This window comes from Ammospiza caudacuta, chromosome 8 (assembly GCF_027887145.1).
Source record: "Ammospiza caudacuta isolate bAmmCau1 chromosome 8, bAmmCau1.pri, whole genome shotgun sequence".
Lineage (NCBI taxonomy): Eukaryota > Metazoa > Chordata > Aves > Passeriformes > Passerellidae > Ammospiza > Ammospiza caudacuta.
The window spans coordinates 22,439,867-22,466,886 of NC_080600.1; the positions used below are offsets into that span (position 1 = coordinate 22,439,867).

General features: G+C 53.3%; 3 protein-coding genes across 3 annotated transcripts; 1 reads left to right on the plus strand and 2 right to left on the minus strand.

Annotated features, from left to right (window-relative positions):
* Nucleotides 1-6,085: 6,085 nt before the first annotated feature.
* On the minus strand, nucleotides 6,086-7,274 carry HOXD12 (homeobox D12). The gene is made up of 2 exons (XM_058809920.1): nucleotides 6,713-7,274; nucleotides 6,086-6,324 (listed from the first exon to the last, which is right to left on the minus strand). Exons 1-2 carry the CDS (start codon nucleotides 7,272-7,274, stop codon nucleotides 6,086-6,088), a joined length of 801 nt encoding a protein of 266 aa, XP_058665903.1.
* A 5,384-nt stretch (nucleotides 7,275-12,658) lies between these two features.
* Nucleotides 12,659-14,368, minus strand: HOXD13 (homeobox D13). Its single transcript, XM_058809890.1, has 2 exons — nucleotides 13,702-14,368; nucleotides 12,659-12,909 (listed from the first exon to the last, which is right to left on the minus strand). The coding sequence occupies exons 1-2, from the start codon at nucleotides 14,366-14,368 to the stop codon at nucleotides 12,659-12,661; spliced, it is 918 nt and encodes a 305-aa protein (XP_058665873.1).
* Nucleotides 14,369-22,300: 7,932 nt separating this feature from the next.
* On the plus strand, nucleotides 22,301-25,338 carry EVX2 (even-skipped homeobox 2). Its single transcript, XM_058809948.1, has 3 exons — nucleotides 22,301-22,724; nucleotides 23,872-24,131; nucleotides 24,685-25,338. Exons 1-3 carry the CDS (start codon nucleotides 22,301-22,303, stop codon nucleotides 25,336-25,338), a joined length of 1,338 nt encoding a protein of 445 aa, XP_058665931.1.
* The last annotated feature ends 1,682 nt before the right edge of the window (nucleotides 25,339-27,020 follow it).

Sequence of the window (27,020 nt, forward strand, 5' to 3'; positions counted from 1 at the left end):
GTCTTCCTTTTTGCGATTGCAAGCAACCAGGAGGCTTCAATGCATTGAACAAGATCCATCTATTGCACAAGAGGGTTTGGACAGGATCAACTAAGAAAAAATCCCCACCGTGTGCTGACGTGCAATTCATCTTGATTGATTCTAGTGGTAATTATGTCACGTGACGCGATGTAGAAATGTCCTTATATCTATATCAGCCCCTCGGAAAGGCTCCTAAGATCTCTCCAAAGAGCCCTCCCAGCACGGGGAGGCGAGCGCGCCGTTTGTACAAATATAGCCGGTTTTGAGTCTCATCCTTTCAGCAGGCGATGCGAGGCGCACGTAGGTGGTGCGGATCACCTGGGGCCGTGCCGCCCGGGCAGGCGCCTGCCCACCGCCCCAGCCCGGCGCGGAGCCCCCCGCCCGCATCCCCGCCTGCCTCCCGGCAGCCAGGGGGGAGCTCGGCCGCCGCCGGGGAAGGCAGCCCCCGGAGCGAGCCTTGGGGGCTCACGGACCGGCACCCCCGGCTCGGAAACGCGATCGCTTCCTCCTCAGAGGGAGCGATACCCTCCGGCCGCCGCTCAAGCGGATGATGAGCGGGTGGGTGATGGTTCACTCAGGAAAGCCAAGTCCCATTCACACACTCGAGTGTAAGACCGGATCTGCCCGCCCGGCTCCTGCAATCCACAGTTGGCATCAAAACCGGTCACGAAATTCAAAGCCTGAGTTTCGATCACCTCGTTTTCCCTCGCTTATAAGCCCAAACACTGCGCACTTGTGTCAGGGCGCCAAACTGAAATGAGAAATACGCAAACAGAACATCTCTCAGCAGCCGCATTTACGAAAGGGAGATACTTTCGGGCTCTCTTTAAGGCAGAGGGCTATGGCAGGAATAGAAGTCCACCAAGCACGGTTTCCTTGGGAAGCAGAGCAGCAGACAAAGTGACCTCTGTTCTCCTGCCTCCAACTCCCACCAAAATGTTCATTTTCATTGGAAGGGAAAAGCAAGACTTGGGAGCTGGCGGCACGCACGGCAGCCGCCAACCCCGCTCCCGCCCTGCCTTCGAGGGCTCATTTTTGCCAATTTTCCTTTTTTTCCTTAAAATATGATTTTATACAGACAAGCACAAACAGGGCCGCAAAGGTTGAAAACAGAGGAGAAAAACGAATACGCGCCAGCAATAGCCTTATACTCGACCAATCCCTCCTTCCAGAAACATTTGCCAGCTCTCCATGGGAATGGGGTTTTTCCGCCACTGTACCGCATAGCCAGGTCAGCTCCATCACATGGCGCTCCCCAAATAGCCCCGGAATCTGGGCGAGCTCCCCAGGCCGAGCACGGCGCCTCCGGACACCCAGCAATGCCCGGGCGGAGGCTCCGGCAGGCGGCAGGGCCCGTGTCACCTCCGTGTCACCTCCGCAAAGGCACCTCCGGCTCCCGCAGCCAGCCGAGAGCCCGGCAGGTGGGGAACCGGCCCCGCAGAGCTCCGGGCAAGCGGGGACCAGGCCCGTGGGCTCCCCGGCTCCTCGGGCCGTGCCCGCCGAGCACTCGGCTCCGCTGCTCCAGGAGCCTCCTGCTCGCCCTCGGCCGCGCCATGCGGAGACGCTCCGGGGGCGGGAGCCCCGCAGCCCGGGCTGCCCCGCAGCCTGCCCCCCGCCCCGACACCGGCACCGGCACCGGCACTGCCCCTCCTGCCTCCCCGGGCTCCCCAGAGCAGCCCGGGGCTGCCCAAGGGCTTCCATGCCGCAGCCCAGCTAGCCCTTTCTAAACATAAAAAGACCAAAGCCAGGCAGATATTATGGAGCTCATTCTTAACATGCCCCCACAGCCGCCTCTTTCTTTCCTTTTCTCTTTTCTTTGTACAGTTGGGTTTTGGTTTTGATTTTTTTTTTTTTTTTTTTTTTTTTTTTTTTTGCTTTGGTATCTCACTCGCAAAACACCTCAAACGCCACACATCGCTCTCAGCAGATAGACTCTTGCAAGTTGCAAGTTATCACTAGAAATCAAAGCACAGAACCACCACTCCCTGCCTTAATCAGCTTCCGAGCCCTCTCGGTTCTGCTGCAACATTAAAAACCAGCCTCCCAAAAATGATGTCTGCGCAGTTAAGATGGCTCCTGTGTCACTAATTACCCTGGACCTTGCAGCAAAGCAGGGCAGGGCTCCGTTCGGATTGTGCCCCCTCAAGGTTTCTGATCGCCCATCTCTCCAAGAGAGATGGTTCTGGAAACCTATGGAGCTTCATTTTCTTTACCGTTCAAACAACTAATTGCGCCCTAGCCAGAATCTTTCACGTTCTTTTCGATGCAACAAGCCTAGCATCAGTTACATTTTGGCGCAGGAGCCAACGGGTTTCAACTAATTCAAGTTCAAAGACATGGCGACGATTTGTTAGTACGAAAGCTCTTTTAGGAAACAATCCTTTAAGAAACGATCTAATTTGAGAAATGTGAGACCAATATCACAGCAGAGACCCCGCTGCAATAAGGCAGAGCTGGGGGTGCCCGCCTGCCAGAGCATTTTTACCCCGGGGTCGGTACCAGCCCAGCTCTGAACATCACAATAACACCCCCGCACACTCCCCCCCTCTTTTTTTTTCTCTTTCCCTTACGCAGATTAAACAGCATCGAAACATAAATGCACATCATGTACACAATCAGGCGAATACTTTACCGTTAGGCGTCTTGAAACATCTGCAGTCGTTGCCTGGAATCACCAAGTATTCAGGTCCAAGAGACATTTCCAAATGCTCTCCGTGGAAATTAAGGCGACTTGCGTAACGTTTGGGCTGAAAAATATACCCGGTCCGGCTGGAGAAGATGCGGTATTTTTGTGCCACCCAAGATAAGACACTAACTTGACCTTAACTTTGTTATGGCGCCCCTAGTATCTGGAGAACGTGAACAGACACTGTCTGGCAGCTCTCGTAAAAACCGACTGGAGAAGAGATTCTGAGTCATTTCATTTATTGCCACTACAGTTCTGCAAGAAAGCTTTTCCTCTCTGCCAAACTTTAATTATTTATGCTCTTTTAGGAAGCACAAAGGCATCCAGAGCCATTCCCAACAAACCAAGTTGCGTTTGCAGCCTTATCAAAAGAGGAGGGATGGAGAGCCTCCTCGAAGGGCTTTATCACGTTTAGGCTGCGGTGGAAATGCAAAGATGTTTATGTTTGAGTAAATAAAGGGATGAACCGTCCCCTGCGTGCTGCGGAGGGGCGCGGACGTGGGCGCAGCAAGCGGGTGCCCGCCGCTCCATCCCGCCCCGCACACACCCGCAAAGCCGGCACAGGGGGCACCTGGTGAGGCACCCAAAATAATCCAGTGGAAGGGCGTGGAGTACATCCCCCCGACTCGGGTGCATCTCCTTGCCGCCCAGCCGGCGTGTCGCACACGCTTGTGCACACGTGTGCCCAGGGGACAGCCCGCCTGGCTGGCTGGCTGGCTGGGTGTGCGCAGGCAGGGCGCGCCCGCGGCTGTGCCACGCGTGTGTGCCTCCCCACGCCGAGCCGCTGCCCTCGCCCATCGCTGCCGAGGAGGGGATGAGCCCTGGAGTGTGGGCATCAGTGAAATCATGCACCATTCTCTACCGCCGATGTGCCTGTGCGCAGTGTGAGCCCACAAACACGCACGTCTGAGTGTGCACACGCGGTTACACACAACGGGCACTGCTGAAATGAGTGCATCTATGGATACACGGGCACACACGGAGACACATTATACACAGACTTTCTCAACAAACCGCAATTTAGATCCTACCTCCTCTGCCTTTTCTCTTTCCGTAGGCGATTTAGACTAGGAGCTGCTTCACAATAAGCCATCATCGTACATCAGATGCGTTTAATAAATAATATATTGCCTTTCACGTATTTTCATCCGAGGTTCCTCTTCGGATTTCATATCACCCATGCAAGAAAGGGACGGGTTGTACTGGGGAGGACTAGGATGGGGAAGAACAGCAATGGGTCAATTTCTCATGGACTGTAGCCGTCAGAGTAGTATTCCAGGAGAGGGTAAGAAAAGGGACTTTATCTGGTTTTTGCTCTTCTCCTGGCTTGCATCATTGGGGTTGCATCTAGGTTTTTAATTAGGGAATGCCACTTGGATGGATGAAGAGACCATCATTGTCCGCAATGCGTCAACTCCCAGCACAGAGGCTGAACGTATCCAAGATTTGGAGGGACCCAGGAGTGGTTCCTGTGGCTGTGGATGGCTGGGTGTGCATCCCTTGCCCCCGGGGAGCTGTCACCCGCCGAGGCTTCGTCCCCGCTTTCCTACTGGCAGCCACCCCGCCATGAGCGAGGTAGGGTTTTGTCTGCATTGGGCACTGCGGGCGGTAAGAGTGGCGACAAATGCTTTGGGCTGGTTTTCCTTCTCCCCCCGAAACACCACCCAAGCGTTACCTTTGGGGCTCCCTGGAAAGCTTTCGGGAAAATGGCTGCGTCTCTGCCCGCCTAGGAATCCGGGATTTAGCTCCAAATTCATCTGGACTACCGTGCCCTCCCGAGCACGTACTGGAGTGAGTAGGAGCCAAGTTCAAATATGATTCTTTATGAAATAATAATGAGTTTATTGCCTTTGGGAAGGCTATCTGCCTGTGTAAGTAGGTAGCAGCTTTGTGCCGTTCCTTGCTGTTGTTTAGACTCTTTGTATACGCCACGAACAACCATATCTGAGCCCATTTCACACGCCAGAAAAGAAGCCAGCCTCTGCCAGCCTAATTATTGTTACTGCTGGGAGCCGTGGAAACGCTCTTCGTTAAGAAACGAAGACTTAGGTTGAAACTGCAGCCGAAAGGCATTTTAATACTGACCTATGAATCCGTGAGATTTTTCTTTTAGAATTCATATTCTGAGGTGTCAGACTAAGGGCAATGTGTATTTTTCTCAGGCCTTGGAGCTCTGGCCAGTCTCCCTGCTCGGATGTTGCAGAGGCCGGCGGCTCTCGGCAGGGAAAACCTCTCATCAAGATGCGGGGAAAATCGATCTCAATCTCGTCCCAAAACAGTGTTCAAACGGCTTAGACACTGCTACCAGCCCCTCTGGTTGGGTTATCCTCTGAGGTCTAAATCTGGGCAAAATCCCGAACCCGTTCTCACTTTTCCCTCATGCAAATCTATGCAGAAACGGCCATGAGGGCTGACTGGTGAAACAATCAGCAAAACCTCCGTGCTGTTCCTGCGCCTGCAGCACCTCGGGGTGAGACTGGGCCCAGCCTGCCCTCAGCCGCTCTGAGCCCGGGCCTGTGTCCCGGCACCGCCCGCCGTCCGTCTGTCGGGGCAGCGCCTGGACAAGGCCAAAGTCAGGAGGGCGAAGGGCAGGGCCCGGCCCCGGGGGAGGCCCCGCGCTGCCCGGGAGGCGCGGGGGGCAGAGGGGCGCTTTTCCCGGGGCGGGAGCCCTCGGCCGTGCCCGGGGCTGGCGCACACAGCGCTCCGGCCGCGCTGCGCCGTCGGGGCGGCTCCGCGGGGCCGGGTGCGCGCTCAGGGTACGCGCGGCCCTGCGCGGCTGTCACGTGCGCGCTCCGCAGGGCTGCGGTCGGGTCTGCGGCTCCGGGGGGCAGGGTGGAAAGGGGAGAAAAAAAAAAAAAAAGACTAAAGAAAAAGGTTTATTTGCTAACCACTTTCCCCATCGCTGCTCGCGCAGGTTACTCCAAACCACAAAACAAGCCGGCGCCGCAGGCTGGCCCTGCGTGCAGGGCAGCAGATGAAGGGAGCGGCCGGGACTCACAGAGCTGACGTCTTTACTAGGCGTTATTCCTTTATTTTGCTGCAAAATGGTGTTTACATACAGATAAAAGAAATCGATCTTAGTTTAGCACCGCTTGTTCTCCGGGGAAAGAGAGGGTGGGTGGGATGCAGGACAAAATCTATATAAATGTAGAAAGAAAGGTAAAAAGCTGATAATACATGTTTCCGTGCTGGTCCGGCTCGTCTTCTTCATCTTGGCTAAGAACTCAGCGCTGCCTATTTACGGAGGGGTCCTACGCGTTTCGAGAATTTGGTTTAAATGGTAAAAAGACACACTGCCCGCGATTCCCTGCGCGTACGCTCTACTCTAGGGGTGAACACTCCGGGCACAAGTTCATGCAGGAACGGGTGGACTCTGCTCTAGTACATAGAAAGAGCCTGCTCTCGCATAACTACTCTTTTCTTTTTCATCCTCCGGTTCTGAAACCAAATTTTAACTTGCTGATCGCTTAAATTCAGTCTGTTTGATAGTTCTTTCCTCTTCTGTCGGTTAATAAACTCATTGAGGAGAAACTCGTTTTCCAATTCAGCAATTTGTTGTTTTGTGTATGGTTTCCGTTTCTTTCTCGATCTCCCCTGGGTGGGGCACCAAGGCAAACCTACAACAAACACGTCGATAATTTAGTGGATTAAGTCTGGTTATGCAAATATAGGAATATGAAAAAAAACCAAAACAAAGCAAAACAAAAAACCAACCCAAAAAACCCAAAACCAACCAAAAAGAAAAAACAACAACAACAAAAAAACAACAACAACAAAAAAAAAAAAAAAAACACCGCAACATATCAGAGCTAAACTAGGTCAGAAAACTGGGCAAAGCAAATCTGACAGCACAATTTCTATCTAATCTCCGAGTCAGATTCAGTGATTTTTGCTCAGAAAAAGTTACATGGAGGGTTACAAAGTAATTACAGGCATCTCTTAAAAAGAACTATATATATATATATATAGGTCTCTTCTAACTTAAGCGAGATGTTTAAGGCATACCATCCTGCACTGAAGGTCTGAGGCATGACTGGACTGCTGCGGGCTGAACTGTCAGGTTCAAGTTGACGGGATTCTTGATGTCCTCCTTTAAGCTTGAATTGCAGGAATTCACTTCAAAAAGAGCAGCCGAGCCGTGCAAACTTCTCTGCAGGCTCGAGTGGTCATACTTTACGGGCTTTAAGTTGGCTGTGTGAGTAACAGTTGGGTCATTTGCAAAAGATTGCCTCTGCCTGCATCTCTCCTCTTGTTTGGAGCTCGTATCGTGGGCGTAATATTTATTGTTGTCTTCCAGGCACTCCTTGTTGCCGTTGGAGCCGATGTTGATTGGAACGGAGCCGGGGAGGTAAGGCTGCGCCGCGCCGCCGAACGCGTGGCTCTGCGGCTGGGCTGCGCACGAACTTGAGCAAGTCCAGGGGATCGAGCTCCGCGGGTAGGAAATGGTGGGCAGAGCCGCCAATTGACTGCCATTAGCCCGCAAATTAGGAAAATAAAAGGAATCTGGCGATTGCAAATTCAAGAGAGAACCAACGTAGCCAGATCTGTAGAGACTGCGATCACACATTTCCAACAAAGGACTTCAGCTGTTCTTACAGCGGTATTTAGTTACAACAGGGAATAAGCGGAAAGCCTGAAACGATTGGACGAAACTTTGCAGACAGGTTCTTCAAAGCCGGTAATTTCAGCACCGCCTCCAGCGACCGAGCCACAGAGTCCCCCCCTCCCCACCCTTTTTTTTTTTTTTTCTTTCTCTTCACCCCCACTTTTAAAAAGTCTTATGATAACACTTGAAATATGAAAATATCGAGCTCGCAAGGGGGAGGGGAAACCACGGTCTCTGCTTCTATAAAAGTGGCCGGGGTGGGTTGGCAGAGCTGCGGCGCCAGTGGAGGGATGCGCGGAAAACAAACATTTGCCGAGAGGACGGGGCAGCCCCGGCGCAGCCCGTGCCGGCCGTGCCCCCCGGCTGGCAGCGCCCTCCGGGCCAGAACCCTGATACCCACGGTAAGAGTGGGCACCGGGGGCTGGAAAGAACTTGCGATGTCTGTGAGATGTGGATGTTTTAGGCATACGTGTGTACTTCTGCCCCAACTGCATGATATGCATATGCGTGCAAATAAAGTGTAAATGGATGGGATATTACCGAGATCGTCATTCTGGCACACTACTGACCAGCATTCTCTCAGGTCCGCACGTCTGTCCTTTTTACCCCTTTTGCCTTTCATCTTCACTTGGAAGCGCTTCTGGCGAGCAACACTTCTAAAACTCGGAATCTGTTTTGTCTTTGAAATACAATCAAACAAACATCAACAAACAGAGAACAACAGCAGCAACAACACGGAATTGCTTGGGCAACCCTCTGAGATTAAATAAATAAATAAACAAATAAATAAATTCGGAAGACTTCAAGAAAGAAAATGCCAGGGTCTGCTCCTCAGCAGAGAGGGTATGAACGCAGCAGCGGGCACAGGGAGGGGAGAGTCAGCCTCATCTCCCAGGTTGTGTGTGAGGAGATTTTCTCCCATGAGAAGAAAATCATCCCTCGCTGTTTTATTACTGTGTTATTTTGGGGAGTTACACATATTTTTATATTTTTGGTTGATCAAAAAAGAGCCCATTTGTTCCATTATCTCTCTCATTTCCCCATAACCCCATAGTTATTAAATCATATGTGAGAGCATCCTCACAGGAGATTGCCCGTGTCCTTTCCCAGACCGTGCGGTTAGGGAGACAGAGAAGGGACAAGGCCCCGTGAGCTGCCCCCGGAGCCCTGGCAGGGAGCTGGGGAAGGATTGGGGCACCCGCGGGCTCCGCGCTCCCGGCTCCCCCTGCCCGCCGCCCACAAACCCGCGGGACGCTGAGGCCGATCCGCCACCCGGAGTGGGGTTTCTGTCCCCGGCCTTTCTCCCAAGGTCCCCCCGGTGTGTGCGAACCCGGCGTCCAGCGAAGCCTTAATGCCTGGGCTTTGCCACTTTCATTACCTCGGTTAAAAACTTGAACCTAGTTAGCATGTAGGGTTAATTTTCCCTGTTATTATCCTCTTAATCACAGTTTTAATCTTGGTTTTATTTCTAAGGCGAGATCAGAGACGCTGCCCTTCTTGACATTGTCCTAATCAAATTCATCTTTCAGTTTAATGGGAAATTGAGGGAAATTCTGCAGTAATTTCATTGCCCTGGAAAAAAAATCTTTAAATGATTGCTCTCTCCTAGACCACACAGGACCACACAAGCACCGCTGGAGGATATTGCTGACCACTGCCTTTAATTTTTATTGTTTGAATTATGTCTACCAATTGAATCTCCCTCTTATTAGCTGACTTGTATTCTAACTTTGTGTTCCCTTAGAAAATGGGAAATATATTTTTTTTTCATAATCGCCTTTTACAAAAGAGCTGCTTTTCGGTTCTTGGAAGAGAAAAGGAACATTCAGTTCAAAGGCTATATTTTTGTCTGCAATAAACACAAGGAATGGATGTGAGTTCCCAGTTACCGGAAAGAAAGGTGACACTTCAAACTAACTTTTATGGGGTTAGAGAAAACAGAGCTTTCAATTAATATTCAAGTCGTTTGTAATTGCTAATTAATACAAAAAATTAAAAAGAAAGGAAAAAAAAAAAGATAACATAATAAAAACCTGAAATAGCTGGAGACACTCACAGTTACGGAAAGTGTTTAAATCTACATGGAAAAACATTTAGAGAAACATCATGTTCCAGAGGCGGCTGGCCTCGGAGCCGAGGGGAGCGGGCTGGAGTGGAGGGAGAGCCTCGGACGGGCTTGTGCTGCTTTTTCCAGCCCCATCCGGCTGCTGGTTTGGGGGCGGCGTGTTAATGCCTCGGGTGTCCCCCCGCCTGTGTCTGTACAGGAAATATCGCCGCTGAGGAACAGGGCGGCCCGGGGGCCTGCTTCACACGCTCCTTTCCTCTTTTCCGCTCTTTTTTTTCCCCCCTCTGGTTTTTAACCAGGCGTCCGGATAGGCCTGGACATCAGAGCTGACCACACGCTGTAATTTCACTGGCACAGTCCTCCCGTTCACGGACGAAGGGTGCTCTGCGTGTGACCGAGCCTCCCTCGCTCGTTTATCACTCGGAAACGCGGCGCCCGGAGCCGGGGGAAGGCTTCCCCTGCCTATGCCGGGGGTTGTCCAGGAGATGGCAGGATTGCCTCAGACATGGCTGGGAAACAGCGCTGCCTGACAGGAGCCCAGCAGTGCATCACTGCGCCGCTGTGCATCTGCAATTCGCTTTGTCGAGGTACATGTTAATTATCCGCAATAACGAGCGCTTCGTTTCAGAGGAACCTTCACAGCCTCTTCTCTGAACATGGGCGGCTGGGGCTGCGCGGCTGCAGCCCGGCCCAGGAGGTTTTGAACAAGGCTCACCAACGCCCCAGCTCCAGGCTTAATTTCAGCCTTTTGATTTCACCTTTGAATTTCAGCCTGTAGGTAGGGGGGCAGATGTGCGCCTCATCTTCCTCCTGCCGGTAGCTGCTGGCTTCTTAATGATTCTGCCCGTTCTTAGGAAACTAAAAAGCGACTCCTCTCCATCTGGTACCGATTTGCCAGACAGTTCGGGTTTCATTCTGCCCGAGGAAGGCGGCTTTGGCTGGGCAAGCTGCGCCTTCCGAGAGCGCGGAGCCCGGCAGAGCCAAAGGTTAAGCCTGGGAGGAGGAAGAGAGCAGCCCGCGATGGCTCCGCGGCCGGGAAACAAAACAGCTCTGGCAGTGCCCGGCCGTCCGTCCGCAGGGAGGCTCGGGGGAGGAAAACCTCCGCAGAACTAATGGCAGTGTGTGCGGGTGAGTGGGGTGCCAAGGGGCAGAAGACAAGAATTTAAAACATTCGGAGAAAAGAAGGTTGCATCAGCAGAGCGGGCTGTTCCAGGCACGTAAATGAAGAGCGGCACAAGTGTCCTTTTATATTAGAATTGAACAAAAATGCGCTTTGCGATAAAATCTGAACTGCTCAGAAACTGACTTTTTTCGTCCTTTCAGGGAAAACAAACGCCATGAACGTGCGAGTGGAGTAGAAAGGGGAAGGAAGAGGGCGGAGGAAGAGGAAGATAACCTCCCGATGGAGCCAGGCGGCTGCGGGGAAGACGGAGGCACCGCTCCGGGCCGGCCCGGGGAAGCGGCAAGTGCCGGGACGTTTTGGAAAGGGAGAACAAAGGGGCGGCCGAGGGCAGGCGGAGCGGGGCTCGGGGGGACAGGGGACACACAGCCCTTCGCTTCCCAGCCCTGTGCTTCTGCAGGCAGCATTTCCTTCTCACTAAAACCCTATGCTGCCGACGAGGCACCCTCGGATGCTCTTCCTCATCCTTTAATGCCCGTCTATCTACCTCTCATTTGCCAGGAAAGGCATCCTGTGTCCCTGAGAGGATTCCAGGCAGACCTGGAGCCCGTGAAACCCCCTGCGGCAAAAGAAGGCGAATTTCTTTCTCTCTTTTTATATACAGCGAAAAGAAATCGTTTTATTAAAGATGGTTCAGGAAAAGATTTGCAACATCGTTAACAGTTTTGAAGTTCAGATTGTATCTCCAACACAAAGTAAAAGCTGACTTTAAGACAAATTTTTAAAAAATCGTTTATGGAGAAATAGATTTATCGTATGTCTTACCACATACAAGGTTAATCAAAATGTTTAGAGCAATAGTATATTATAATAAATAATACTCGTTTGGAACACATTTTAATAATTAAATGAGGCACATTAACAGAGAGGATACCGCTTCTCTTTCCTGGTTGTTGATTAGCGTGTCTGATCACCCTGTGTATATCACAACATGCACACTAGGTTTAAAAGAATAAAAAAATCGACAAAATCTTAGCCTTTCGGCCCATATAAATTACAGCATCTTTTGAATTTCCTTATTTATTGCTTCTGTCATAAACACCCGTTTAGTTTTGTAAATGAAAACCTAGCAGTGACCTTCGCTTGTCCATCAAGGAGTTTTTGGGCGTGAGGAAGTAGAAGAGTCTTGGGCTGGTCCGGACAAACAGGGCAGAGCGGGCATTCCCCGCCAGCTCTGTGCAGGTCCATACACACCTCTGCAGGGCAGCCTCTCCTCTGGCTGCAGGCCGAGCTGCCCGAGCCGTCCCGCCCCGGGGCTCCGCGATCTGCGCCTCCGCGGAGCGCTCAGCCCTGCGCGGGACAAGAGAGCTTCCCTTGTCCAGCCGGGCTCCTTTTCCAGCCGGGGCTCCTTTTCCAGCCGGACAGCGCGGGCTCCTCGCACTGAAAGCGAAACTGCGGCGGATAAAAGGCGCAAACCCGAGCTCGACCCCAAACCCGCAGGAGCGGGGAGCGCGGCGGGACGCGCCTGCCATTCTGCGCCCCGCAACTGCTCCGAGAGGTTCTCCCTTCCTTGACAAAGTAATTAAAAACTCTGCTGCAGCCAGGAACCCTGCACTCAATTCTCTCCGGGTCCCAGTGGGCCAGGCAAGTTTGGCAGAAGCCGGGTGCTGCCGCGGGTCTTTATTCCGGCTTTCTTGCATTTCCGATTGATTTTTTTTTTTTTTCACTCGGCGTGTTTTGAAGTTTACGATACCAAATCAAAACTGACACTTTCTGGCACTGGCTGTTGCTTAGAGGAAAAAAAAAAAAAAAAAAGAAAAATCACAGAATACCCCCCAAAGACTTAAGCATTAAAAAAATTATAGCTTTTACCATTCAACATATTTAAATTCGTTTATACTGGCCTAGAGGGAAGAACAGAAAATATAATTAATATTAATATTATTATTATTATTTTCAAAAAGAAGAAACTATAATTCACTTGTCAACACTCCCTTACACTGAGAGAAAAACGCTGACTTTCACGGAAAACAATTCCCGAAATTTCGCCACCGCTGGAAGGACAAAAAAAAAAATTAAATATATTTTCAAGTCTTTTCAAAAGTCTTTAGCTGGTGGTAAATTGAGTGTATATTTTCATCACTGTCCGCAATTAATGCATCAGGATACGTTGTCTTTCAGTTTGGAGACTATTTTCTTATCCTTCACCCTCCTGTTCTGAAACCAAATGGTAACTTGTCTCTCAGACAAGTTTGTGGCTGCGGATATCCTTCGCCTCTTGTCCTTGTTAATGAACTTGTTAATGGCATATTCATTCTCGAGTTCTTTAAGCTGCAGTTTTGTGTACGGCACTCGCTTCTTCCTCCCGCGCCGGTAGACACACATATCGGGCTGGTTTAGTGCAACGTCCCCTATTGTAAAAGACATTATGTGAAAAATCAGAATTTTATTACAGGCTTTTAAAGCTCAACCGATACTTGTTGGGCACTGGTTTTCATGGGCAAATAAATAATGCCGGGTTGTTTACAGTTTATTATTATTTACACTGCCACATTATTTGCACTCTAGTAAAGCCCCACCAAAACTTTGATGGACTGTCATCACTTTTCAGGCATGCATCGCTAACCGAGCATGCAGGGCGGTGGGGATTTGGCTGGGGGGCTGAAAGCGGCTCGCTGCTGGCAGCGCACACACAGAAATCGCTTTGCTGAGAGTTCCCCGGGTTTGTTTGCATGTGGTTTGTGCCTCTGTGCCCTCACTGCTCGCGGTCTCTTAAGTGCTCTGGGGCCGCCGGATCAGTGGCCAGCCGCAGAGGCAGAGGAGAGCAAGCATTCGAGCCGCCGTCCTGCAAACTTCAAACGCGACTCTAAACCCGGCCACCGAGGGAAGCAGCGGGAGAAGGAGCCCGGGGCCGCCCGGAGCTCGCAGCCCGGGGGTCGGGTGCCCTGGCGCTGGTGGCGGGGAGGTTCTGGGGTCGGTCCCGCGGGCATGGAAAGCAGAGGGTGAGGGTTTTCTCGGGGGTAGACGGCCGAGGGGGGAGTGAGAAAAAGAGAATATCCACCGCCCCCACCCTGCCCTATGCGTGTCTGTGCAGCGTGTCCGGCTCGGCAGGCCGCCCCTGCAGCCCGCGGGCGGGGGAGGGGACGGGAAGGCGGAGGAGGCGCGGGGGTGTTCTGCTCAGACCATTTCTCCCCCTCTCGTACCTGGAAAGGACGATTTCCAGAAGTGCGAGCTCTGTGTCTGATCTTTGGCACAGTAAACCTGACTATTCCAGCCATTAGCCAGAGTCCAGGACTGATAGCCCTCCATTGAAATGTATGTTTCGTGTCTCGGTTCCCCAGAGCCAAACGTTGAGACCATGTCTATGTACCCAGGAACGTGCTGGTAGGGGGTTGTATAGCCCTGGTAGAAGGACACTTCCTTTGCCCTGGAGGAGACTTCATTGGCGGGGACACTCGTGCTGGTCAAGCTGGAGACGTCCATGTACTTTTCCACGGGAAAGCCGCCAATGGAGGCGTGGGGGGGAGACTTCAGGGCGTTTTGCTGTATCCCGACCCCGTGGGACATCCTGCAGCTATAGTATCCATTGCCAAAGTGATACCCATAGCCCAGCGCGGGGGCGCCGGCCGGCGTGGCGGAGCCCGGGCAGTCCTTGGTCGGGGGGTCGGGCCTCGCCGCCGCCCCCGAGCGCTCCCCTCCGCCGGCGTAGGCGAAACCCGAGGCGGCGGCGGCGGCAGCGGCGGCGGCGGCCGCTCGGCCCGTGTGCGCCGCCCCAAAAACGGGCGAGGACAGAAAGTTACGGCACTGCCCGGGGGCTCCGCCGCCGCCGCCGCCGCCGCCGCCGCTGCTGTCGCCGCGCAGTCCGTCCATGTCCCAGCTCGCTGCTTTGCTCATGGCCTTGCACATCGCAGGCGGCGGCGGCGGCGGCTCGGTCCCCGGCCGGGCATGGTGCGGATGGTTATTTGCCTCCAACAGGTTGGATCCTGGCGGTACGTTTATAAAAACGAAGTCCAGGTTGGGAGGGGGGACCGGGGCGGGGGCGGCCGGCCCCAGATTAGTTTGCCTCAGCCGGGGGGCTGCTCATAGGCTGCCGTCGGAACATGTGACCCTCCCGCTGCCCGCACTGCCCCTTTCGCCTCGCAGCCCCCCGGCCGGCACCGACGGCGCCCCCACCCTCCGCTCCCACCCCCGCCCCGCAGCCGCGCTCCCGCCCCGCCACGGCCCCGGCGCTGCAGCGGGGGGAGATTGGGCGGGCGAGCAGCGGTGATGCCCCTCCGGACCAACCTAGGCCCCCGTTTCCTCATCTCACCCTTCCTCCTGCTCGCGGCTTCAAAAAGGCCAGCCGAGTACCACTGGACCTTTTGAGGCCGCCGGCAGGGGCCTTTTTTACAGCCACGGACAGGGGTCTCACCGGATCCACAGCGAGACTTTCTCCAGTTCATTGTTGCCTCTGCAAGAGGGGGAAAACCCCAACCCAGTCTTTGTATTCTATCCTCCCCACCTCCCTTCTTCCCGGTGATGTATGGAGTAAATAGGCTTTGTTCTATGGGAAAAGGGGTGCCCTGTCTTCACTGAGCTGTCGGTCCCTGGGAGAACCCTCCTTTTACCCACCCCCCCCCCTCTCCTTACTCCCCCCGATATCGCTCCCGGCTAGGAAAATGCACGGGGCTGTGCGCAGCGCAAGATGCTGAGCCTGGCACTCATTAGATGTGGCTTTTTCCCCGTGCAGTGTCAGCTCATGTCGTGGTAAGGCAGCCTAGTTAAAAAGCAGAGTTTGCTTACGCTGACGGCTGTTCCCGCGGTCACTTCCCAAGAAGGTGGCAAATCCTTCTGTCGTCTCCCTCGACTCTCTCACCGAGTCGGGATGGAAATGCAGGAGCGCGGAGTACTGGAAATGGAGAAAGCTCCGAAGACGACTCCCAGCTCCAGCTCCAGCCCCAACCACAACCTCAACCACAACTCCAATCCCTACCCCTCTGGACCGAGTCCAGTCGCTCCGCAGTTGTGTATTGCACACTTTGCTCTCTCTTGGGCGCGGAGGGCAAGAAGTTGCTGGGAAAAGTGTCAGCGTCGGGGGGAAGGACAGGGAAACTCCGCGCCGCTGAAAACCCCAGAGCTGGGCTGTGTTTACTGTCCCTGCGGAGGCTCGGGCGCATGGGAGGAGAGGCAGCGGCCATGGAGGTGAAGCTCAGTGCCGGCACCACTGCGGGGCTCGGGGGGGCCCGTGCCGAGCAGCCCGGGCAGGTGGGGCGGGGTCCCCGCTCGCTGGGCTGCGCGGGACAGCCGCAGGTCCCGCAGCAGCGCCCGTCACCCAGCCCGACTTGGTACCCGGTCTAATGATCGCCGGCGGTACCCCTGGAAGGGGGTTTGGAATGACAAACGGGTACCCATAATTACGGAACGGCCGAATGTCATAGACGAGTTCATGTTCATTAGCTCTGACCGCATATTTGCTATTAATCTTTCGTAATCAGCTGAGGAGTGAGCCAGGCGTGATTACAAGTTTCTCTCGGTTATAGGCAGAATCAGTATTTACTCTCAGGACATTAAATGCTCCGTAATTAGAAGGAAGTTTTGTGGAAGAACAATTTTCTCACCCTTTTATGTGGCTGCAAGCAACTTTCTACCGAAAACTTTGCTATTAAAAGAAGCCCAGAGAAACGAAGGACTTTATTTCTCCGGACATCTTTCTATGTGTATTCCCACGTCCTGTTGTGTTTCCTCTTTCAATAAATGCGGTAAAATTTTCTCTCATGTCAGGATATTTAAATAAGGCCGCGAAAGAAAGGAACACCTAAAGGGTAGGGTTTCCGAGCTTTTTGAGGTCGATTGCATCAAAGGAAACCACGGTGCAGCCGCAGCGCTCCCGTAGAGGTCTTCAGCTCTGCCGAGACCTCTGCTCCAGCCAGTGCCCCTCGGTGTACCAAAAAACTCTTTGGGCGGGTTCATGACCAACAACTTCAATTCTGTACAGAGCTGCTTTGTGAAGGGTGTAGAAAACAGCATTGCCTTGCACGGCAGGATATTATACACAGGAATAAATGATCTCATGAGCAAAGGTCGGTTCTCGGAGAGCACCCACCCAGTTTACAAGTCGCAGGATGGGTCCCGCACCCCCGGTCCAGAGGCCCCGAGCAGCCCGGCGCTTCCTTTGCCCAGGGAGAGCAGCTCCCACAGGGCTCAGCCGTGTCGGGCAGGGCAGGGGGACCTGCCGCGCTGGCCGGGTCCCTGTCCCTGCCAGGCCGTCTCTGTCCTCTCTGGGCAGCGCTTCCGCGGGTGGCCAGCGCCCCGAGGAGTCGCGTCGCATTTTCCATTGACACATTGCATGGGAATCCGCAGAGTACATGAGCTAGAAAGCAACGCTGCAGGCGTGCTTGTGCTTCCCCAGAAGAAAAGCTTGTGGGTTTGTTTTTTTTTTTTTTTAATTTTTACAATCCTGAAATCATCTCATTTAGACAAGTGCATTCACCATGATTTAATACAGCTAGGATTCCACTCAAACTTTTAGCACAGGCTTTTAGTATCTGTCTAGTATCCATCTCTTACAGGACCCCCCCCCCCCCGATTTTTTATCTCCTCCCTCTCCAGAATTTGCCGATGGTAATTGTGTCGATAGGAAGTTGCTTCTTATGTTCGTGTTTGGTATAAGAAAAACATTCTCGTCCAGGACAAACAGAGAACACAAACAAAATCACTCGATTTATATGTCTCTCAAACTTTATCCTGTTTCCACTGCGTTCCATTGTTACCTTTTAATTCGTATGAATTTTTAATAGCTAAACAGAACAGAAGAACTTTATTTTTTTCCCCATGCCTTTAAAAAATAGCCAGTTACGATAACGAATAGATTGAACAGCAACACGCAAAGAATTGTTAAACTATTTCCCCCTCCAGATCTATGCCACAGCTTCTCACTTCTTTAGTTACTTCAGCCTTAAAGAATCCGTTTCGAGACGGAGAAAGTTTTCTCGGGGCTCCCCGCGCGGCGTCGGTGACGCGGCCGCGGGCGGCTGAGCACTGCGGGCGTTGAACTTGAGCTCTGGGGTCACGGGCCGGGGCCGGCCGCTCTCTGCCTGCCCCCGCCGCTCTGCAGCAGCGCGGGGACCGCGGGACCCTGACCTTGGAGCGGCTCTGCAGCCAGCCGCAGCTGCAGCCGAAACTGAACCACCGGCCGAGCCCCTTCGCCTCCGGACGTGGGCTTTATCGTTTGAGTGAAACCCCGTCTGTATGCAGAGGCAGCCTCAGAAGGCACAGAGGAATTGTGAGACTGTGAGGCTCAGAGCCATGGAACTGCGGAACTCAGAGCCATGGAACGGCGGAACTCAGAGCCATGGAACGGCGGAACTCGCCTAGCGCCCCGTGGGTTTCTGCCGGGCAGCGCGGGGAGGGGCGGTGTGCAGGGCCCGCGGGACTCGGGGACACGCTGTGCAAGTGTCCTTCCCTCGCCAGTGACATTTCACAAGCGATATAGACTGAACACGCACGCCCCGAGACTGGCCCTGTGCTTGTATGGCGGCCTGGGCCAGAGGGGACAGTCGGAGCTGGGCAGGAAGGAGCGTGCTGCGTGCTCAGACACCGGCACAGCCGCTGGAGCTGCCCTGCCAGGCGGCCTCCGGCTGGGGTGAGGGACGGGCAGGGCTGGACCAAAGGGTGGCAGCACCTGCGGGCAGGACCGGCCAACAGGGAGGGCAGGGCCGGCCGTCAGATCCGATAGGGCCGGCGGGCAGGGCCGGAGGGTACGACAGGCAGGACAGGCCTCCGGCTGGCCGCAAAGGAAGGGCAGGGCTGGCGGGACACAAAGGCAGGACTGGCAGGGCTGGCAGGATAGGAAGGCAGGACTGGCAGGGCTGGCGGGGCAGGGCAGGGCTGGCAGGGAAGGAGTAGCAGGGCAGGGCTGGCAGAACTAGCAGGGCAGAATAGGAAGGGCTGGCAGGGCAGAACAGGCAGGGCAGAGCAGGCAGGGCAAGTTGGGCAGGGCAGAGCTGGCAGGGCAGAGCAGGCAGAGCCGGCCGGGCAGAGCTGGCAGGTCAGGGCGGGCAGGAAGGGCAGGGCTGGCCTAGCAGAACTAGCAGGGCAGAGCAGGAAGGGCAGGTCGGGTAGGGCAGAGCTAGCAGGGCAGAGCAGGCAGGGCTGGCAGGGCAGAGCAGGAAGGGCAGGTCGGGTAGGGCAGGTTGGGCAGGGCAGGTTGGGCAGAGCAGAGCTGGCCGGGCAGAGCCCGCCGCGCCGAGCTGGCAAGGCAGGTCTGGCAGGGCCGGCAGTGCCGCCAGTGCCGCCGAGGAGCCGCCAGGTGTCGCCGCCGTGCCTGCCGCCGGTGCCGCCGGTGCCGCCGCGGGCCGAGCGCTCCCCGAGCCGCGGGTCCCTCGGGGCCGCCCCGCCGGGACCGGCTCCCCGCGCCCCCGCACTCCCCACGGCCACCGCACCCCCCGAGCACCGCACCGCCGCTTCTCCCACCCCGCGTCCCTGCGCTACCGCGGGTGTGTCCTGCGCGCTGCCCCGGGGCCTTGCTGGCGGCCTGCCCCGCTGCGGGATGGGAAGCATTTATTCCCGCTCGTCTTCCTCCCAAGAACGCTCCGACCGGTGAAAAGTTGCCCGAGATGTTTGTCTTATTCAATACAAACTTCGGTTCAATTAAACTATGTGACCCCTTTTCTCCGGGTAAGATTTAATACATGAGTACTGAAATATTCTTTGATGCCTCCAGCAATAACTTTCAAGGTAAAAATCTGGCCAAAAGCCTAAGCAGCTATTAAAACTTACAAGAACAACTGAGTAAACAGACTCCAACAAAAGCTCACATATTTCTCGGCGGTCTCTGTAACTTCCTCCCTCTTTGCCCACTAATGTCGCTTCAATGTCCGTGGTTTTTCAGGCTTAGCTATTGATTTTGAACAACTACAAACATTCTGAGAGATTTTGTAGGCGGTGCTATTCTTTTTGGAAAAAGAAAACCCCAACCAAACAAAACCCCCAACGGAATACCACAAAAGAAAGCAACAATTAAAAAAAAATTTTAAAAATAGCTAAACAAAATAATCCCAAAATATAAACTCCCCTGACCCACACAAACATCAAGCAAAGAGATAAATATCAGTGCAGTAAAAACCTCTACTTTTCTGGGATTTTAAACAACAGACAACTAGTTTATTAGGGGATTGACGGTCTGGGGTGAACTCATTAACTGCATTGCAGGGAACAGTTTTGTAACCTCACCTCTGCCTAGTGGAAGATTATTAACGTCTTGTATAACATTTTATAACTCTTGCATATGAATCTAGCTGTATTTTAAGATACTCTGTACATAACCTAAGGAATCAGTATTATTTAAAAGGTGCAAAATATAACCCTAGTAAAGATCATTCATAGCCGCACTTGAGTGTAACTTATTTTTCTCACATTGGGGCTTTTCACATAGTCTTTTTCATCCGCTCCAAATAACATAAAACCCGTTCTCTCCTTTTTAGTGGCGCAGTAACATTTTTTGAGTCTAGAGCTGTGCCGGTTCTGGTGGTGCGCACACACGATTGCCTCCGAGATGTGGTATCTCGGCTGCGGTTTCCGAGAGAGCGGGGGGAAAGATGCTTGCCGCGTTACAGCATGTAAGAAAACAGACGAGGGCGCCAAACGACAGCAATAAACCCGGCCGCAGGTTTCCGCTCCGCCTCCGCGCCGCCGCCTGCAGCGGAGCCGGGCCCGGCGGAGCAGCGCGGGCAGCGGGAGCCGGGCGGGCCCAGCGGGGGCTCCCCGGGACGCGCTCCGTCCCTCCGGGAGCGCCTCGCAGCTCCCGCCCGGCCCGGACCCCGCCGGTGTCACCGCTGCTCTCCCCTCGCATCCGCCCGCTCCTCCGCCGCGCCCGCGGGCCAGGAAAAGTTGACATTGACTCTTGTCTGGTTTGGGGGCTGTAAAACGCGGGACACCGCGCTGCAGTCTAAATTCACATTTCAAAGGGTTGACATAAAACTCTCATTAATAGAAGGCTGGATTTTGCAAACAACGCCTAGAATGTTTGTTAAATATTTGGTGGAATGTTTAGGGGGACTTTAGCAGGCTATTGAAAAAAAAAAAAAACTGACAAGTATCCCATTTTCGAACTATGAATCATGCGCAAGATCACAAGAACTTAGGAGATGCGTGTGATCAAGATTATCAGGAACAGGTCTCATTAAAAAAAAAAAAAAAGAAAAAAAAAAAATCAAACCCGCGTTTAATCACAGGAAACTTTCGGGTGTTTCTCCGGGAGCTAAAACTCGTATTCCCAGGGTCTAAACACTAGATGATGTAGTTGAAAAAAATCACGGCGAGAAAAAAGGTTGGGCAGCTATCGAAGCGCACTCCAGAGATGCTAACGACAAAGGATTTATCTTCGTTTAAATGGTTGCCATCAGCGTCATTATTACTAGCAAAGTTACCGCTGAAGGGAGACTTTCCGACTGTCACGTCTGCCGAGCGCGGCAGCCCGTGGCTCCAGCAGCGCGGCCACGCTTCGCCCCGCGGCAGCGGCCAGGAGCGGAGGGATGAGCTAACTGAGCCACAGGTAACTTCGGAGAGAGGGTGCTGAGGTGATGTTCCTGATAGGTCGGAGCCTGTGGGCAATAACCCCCCATCCATCATTTAATTCTATGATTGTTTTTTAATTTTCAAATGCTTGGGTTTTATTGGTGGTGGGGAGGAGAGAAGCAAAGGGCTGGAGTGAAAGCTGCCGGGAGAATGAAATGGATGCCCACGGAGTGTTTTAAATCACGAATGTATTTAATGTTCTCCAGTTATTTCCTTCCCCTATCATACCGTAAAACAGTCAGTATTTTCCCAGAGGGAAGAAAAATCCAGGGCTAGCTTCGTCGATAAGCAGGATTATAGAAAGTAAAAATGAGATCATATTTAAGAACGCAAAGAAGACAAAGATAATAGAGTTGCAATATACTACATTGTAACAAATATTTTAATCTCCAGGTAGCTGCTGTAGGTACGCTTGAATCTGGGCAGCAGACTTGTAAAGTCTGGGCATAAAGACCGCGCGTGTGAGCGGGTGCGTGGGGGTGTCAGTGTAAATTCCTAAATAAAAGTACTAAAGTGGTCTGGAAATGGGAGGGAAAAATAAAGAGATATCAGCGGCAGGAGCTTCTCGATCCTCTGGTCCTATTGAGCATTTCCTTGCCTTGTGATCTAAAATTCGCCTCAGAAATAATAATAAATAAAAGTATTATCTAATATTTAGCATGTAGTTCTGTCCGAGGACAAATGAGAAAGAAACTGCATCATTAGGACCTAAAAGGCAACAAAACAAAAATCAGAGCATAATGATGCACCTAAATGAAGGGGGAAATGTTGCACAGCTCATTTTATTAATCAGACTGTCAATTTCACCCCAGAGGCCAAACCCCAGAGCAATTCAAGCAGGATTTGATCAAGCTAAGGACAGGAGCTTTACTCCTCACTTCTTGTCTTTCTTTCTTTCCACCTGGATATATTTGTCTGCTCTGAAGCCGCCTTCATTATCCACTGACAGGAGCTTGTATTTATTTGCTTATAAACCTGTTACAATAAATGATTATTCGAACAGCGTCATTCGTACCTTAATGACGAGCACCACTTTTTGATGAATGACATTTCGGGCTAGAAAGGATGTATGGGTCATTTTGACCAGTCATTCCCTCGCTTTGGCATCCCACAATTTTTACACCTCCCTCAAAAACAGATAATAATATTTAGAGACACTTGCCGGGCTGAATGTGAATTAGCCCCTGCTGCAGCTCATCATTAGTACAGGACCAGCCCTGCAACTTTGACATTTTTTATAAAGCTGAGATGATGGAAAGAATAAGAAAAGAGATGATCCTGATGGAGAGAGGGCTGCACAGCCCTACAGCTGGCAAAAGGCTCTCGAATTTGTCAGACTCAGCTGGAAATGCGGTGTTGGAGGCCCTTGAAAATTCTCCGCACAGTGGTCGCCTCAGCCCGAGACTGACTGCCGCCTCCCTGCACAGCGCTATAGGGGACATCTCCGCCAAAGGCAAATTTGAAATAGACACTTTATTCAATCTCCAGCATCCGAGCAGCGAAAGCACTGTCTCCTCCGAAATCCCGCCGTCGGAAAGCAGGAAGAAAATCAGCCTTTATTCCGAAGTTGCTCAAGAGGCAGATATGAACAGTGATGTGGAGGTGGGCTGCTCCGCGCTCCGCTCCCCGGCCAGCCTGACTTCCTCCCAGCTGAAGGAAAACAGTAACAAAGGTAACTCTTCCTTTATCATCTTCATCTAAGCCCCGCGCTTTGCCAACCGGCTTTAAAAACCAGAGGAACCCCACTGCCAGCGCCAAAGTTGCCGGCCTCTGCATCGGCGCTCTCTCTTCTGCGAAGACAGAGCTCCAGGCTGTAAAATATTATTACAATTACTGCTCTACCCCAATAGCCGAGATACACTGTCCGGGCAGCTCCTGCGCCCGTGCCTTAGTGTGTGTGTGTGCATGCCCAAATCCATTGATATGTAGATATATATCCAGAATATAGGTGGGCACAAATATCCACCCACCTATATTTAGGCAAAGCTTTCTCCGTGTATTTCCCCGCGCTCTCGGAGCTCTCGGCGTCTCTTGAGCTGTATATGAGTGTATATACATAGATTAAATTAGAGAGAGAGAGAGGGGGGAATGCGAGGAAACTACCCGCATTTGACTGTGTGTGTCCTTCTCTGTGTATATGCAACGTGCTGTCTGTGTCCACCTCGGGCTAATTTGGCATTGTTCACTTTTCCTCTGCTTGTAAGAGGCGTTTTGAAACACCCTCGTCTCCTTCCCCGTTCTTAGCGGGGCACGGTGATGGACGGTGGTTGTTACTATTGCAGGAGATGGAGGCTGTTATTACTGGGGAGGTGTAGGGAGATGAACGGTGGATTTCCTGGGCGCCACAGTGCATGCCTTTTTGGTCAAATGTGTCAGAGAAAGGAAGGGATGCTCGACGTAACCCTAGAGAAAAAAAAAAGGGGGGGGGGGGGTTTATGGCTGCTTTTATTTTGTATGTCCCAAACGAAACTAAAGAACGGCAGTGGAAGGGGAGCAGGCTAGCGCCGAGCCCGGGCCCCGAGCCACGGCCGGGCCCTCGCCCGCTCTCCCCTGAGCTCGGCTGCCCTGCAGTCTCCAAGCGCGCCCCATCTGAAAATAAAGCAGTTACGAAGGATTGAAAATCCCCAATCCGACCAACCAACCAAACAATAAACAACAAACAACCTCCAGATCCAAACTTATTGATTCTGTTAGCAGCGGGGATTTGTAAGAATGACAGCTGGCCTTGAGCGCGGGCGTGGCGGGCCCGGTCCGGCCTGGCCGGGAGGACTGGGGGGCCAGCGAGTGTCCCGCTCTCACACCGTGCCCTCGCCCCGCAGGCTACGCGGAGAGCAGCCCGACGCCCAGCGCCGCCGCCGCCCCCTCCGCCCCCGCCGCCGCCGGGATCGGCAGCCTGCACAGCGGCGGCGCGCTGGGCGGCTCGGCGGCGGGGGCCGACCAGGTGCGCCGCTACCGCACCGCCTTCACCCGGGAACAGATCGCCCGCCTGGAGAAGGAGTTTTACCGCGAGAACTACGTGTCGCGGCCGCGGCGCTGTGAGCTGGCCGCCGCCCTCAACCTCCCCGAAACCACCATCAAGGTACGCCGCGTTCCGCGCCCCGCCGAGCCGCGGCTGGCTGCCCGAGCATCCCGGGCCGCGGCCGGCTGGGATCTCCGGCTGAAGGATCTCGGGGCCCGCAGCTATGTGTGCCACTCGTGCTCGTTTGCTTTTCTGCATCCAACACTTTTAATTTGATTTTTTAAAAGTTATTGTCATTGCTGTTTTTTTTTTTTATTTTCCTCGTCAGTTTTTATCGCGTTAGCCTATTTCCTAAAGTGAAGAGGGGAGAGAATAAACGTAGGGGGAATGAATGAGCGTCAGTACCGTGAAGACAGAGTCCTGAGTGGGGAGGACGGGACGATTGGAAGGGAAACATTTATTCGGATCGAATGGGTCCCTCTCGAGTAGAGGGAGGGCCCTACCACCGCTCCCCTCGGGCAAGGTCACGGGAGATTGCTCGGGGAGGGAGAGGGGTCGCCTAGAAGCCTTGGCAATGTGTTTTGGTGGGCGCCCGCCGGTGTCCGCGGGAACGGGTGCTGCGGGGCTCGGAGTCGAGCGGAGCTGAGGCCGCGCTGTGCTTGTATCCCCGCAGGTGTGGTTCCAGAACCGGCGCATGAAGGACAAGCGGCAGCGCCTGGCCATGTCCTGGCCCCACCCGGCCGACCCCAGCTTCTACACCTACATGATGACCCACGCAGCGGCCACGGGCAGCCTGCCCTACCCTTTCCACTCCCACGTCCCGCTCCACTACTACCCGCACGTCGGGGTCACGGCCGCCGCCGCCGCCGCCGCCGCCTCGGGGGCCGCCGCCGCGCCCTTCGCCACCTCCATCCGCCCGCTGGACACTTTCCGCGCCCTCTCGCACCCCTACTCCCGCCCGGAGCTGCTCTGCAGCTTCCGACACCCCGGCCTCTACCAGAGCCCGGCCGCCGCCGGCCTCAACAGCAGCGCGGCCGCCTCGGCAGCGGCGGCGGCGGCGGCGGCGGCAGCGGCGGCGGCGGGCTCGGGGCCGCCGGGGGGCTCGGCGCCCTGCTCCTGCCTCAGCTGCCACAGCAGCCAGACGGCGGCGGCGGCGGCGGCGGCGGCCTCGGCGCTGGGCTCGCGGGGCGGCGCGGCCGCCGAGTTCCCGTGCACGGCGGCGGGGCAGCGCTCCGAGAGCGGCTTCCTGCCCTACTCGGCCGCCGTGCTCAGCAAGGCCGCCGTGGCCTCGCCGGACCAGCGGGAGGAGGCGCCGCTCACCAGATAACTACCCCGGCCCGGCCCGGGGCGTTTTGTAGAGGGAGTCGCGGGGGGATGGGGGGGGGGTCGGGGCGGGGGGCGCCACCGCGTTCGGCCAAAAAGTTCCGTCTATTTTTTTATTGCTGAGCGCCCCGCCGCTGAGGGGCGCGGGACCGGCGGGTTGGGCGCTCCGCGGCTCCCGCGCCCCCGCGGAGGCGGCCCCGCGGTGCTCCCTGCCGGGCTTCGCGGGGTGCAGGCAACCGGGCCCGCGGGGCAGGGAGGGCAGCCGCCGGAAGGGAATGTTTTTCTGGCCTTATTTTATTGTTTTTAATTTTATTTTTATTATTATTATTTCGGTTTGAGCTGGAGTGAATGGGAAATGTCTCGAGTATTTCCGTACGACAGGCGGTAGCTGATGAGGCAGCCGCGTCCGGGCCAGTAACGGGAAGGGAAGTGTGGCACTGTCGGGATGGGGAGAGGCATTTTTTAAGATCACGCTTTCTAACTACCATAATCCACGCTATCTGGGAAATACTTGAATCTCTCTAGGTGTAGGCTGTAGTCCTGAAGCATTTACCTTCCAGACACTTTTCTAAATTTAATTCTTTTTCTCGACGTCTTTTTCTTCTCTCGGTAAAACGGCTCTCGGATTTATTTCTCACGCATCTCTATCGCGCCTTTGCCTCTGAAAAGCCACCACTGGGTAACTGAGACCTGCTATACCAAACCACTGCTACTGGAGGGACTTCCTTGAACTTGAAGAAAGGCACATCAAAAACCACCAGTGTTACTGCCATGTCAATTTTGATGCTAATAATGTGCAGATTATGACGAAAATTGCCAATCATGTTCTCTGATGGACCTCCTTTGAATGTGGAATTGGAAAAAAGTTCCCCGCACAGAGACCTGCTGTCAAGTACTAACAACCCGCTAAGGGAAGTCATTAGAAGAGACAGATAAGAGACTTGGTACATAAAACATTGTTCTTGGTGCATAGAATGTATGTTATTTAATGTTATCTCTCTTACCTGAAGTGATTTCGCACAAGAAAGCCACTTTCTTATCATCTCAATTGCCAATTTTCATTTTGGTAACTTGGACACCCCGGGTAGACTTTTCTCTGTTAAGTTGATATTCCACCAATGTGAAGAGCCTCATTAAATCAAACCCAGATATTTCCATAATGCTCCCTACAGAGCCACTTCACTCTTCACATAATGAGATTTTTCTGAAGAGTTGAAGCCCTCATCTAACTTGCTATTGCTTGTTTAGGCCCTGTGTGATTGTGAATACACACACACACTCACTTACACTCTAACAAAAAAAAAAAAAAAAAAAAAAAAAAAAAAAGAGAAAAAAGAAAAAAACCTCTATTACGTATTTCGATTAAGTGTCCTGAAATTACTTCTATTTTTAAGACACTGGATTTTTTCATATTCTAATAATGAACTTTCAGGAAATGAGTTTAAAGGCTATACTGTTTTGTTCAGTGAACATAAATCATAGGTTGGTGTTTTTTGTCCAGTGGAACAGATTCCTTGGGCGGGGGTAGGTAAGGGCAAAGAAGAAACATCCCTAGGCTTCTGGAGCAGATTCCTAACAAGACATGAACATTTTCTGGATAGAGAACTTCAAAGCACGGTAGAAGACACCTATACCCACAAATTTCTCCTTTTGTAAAGAACGAATAGGAAGACTACTTATGTAAAA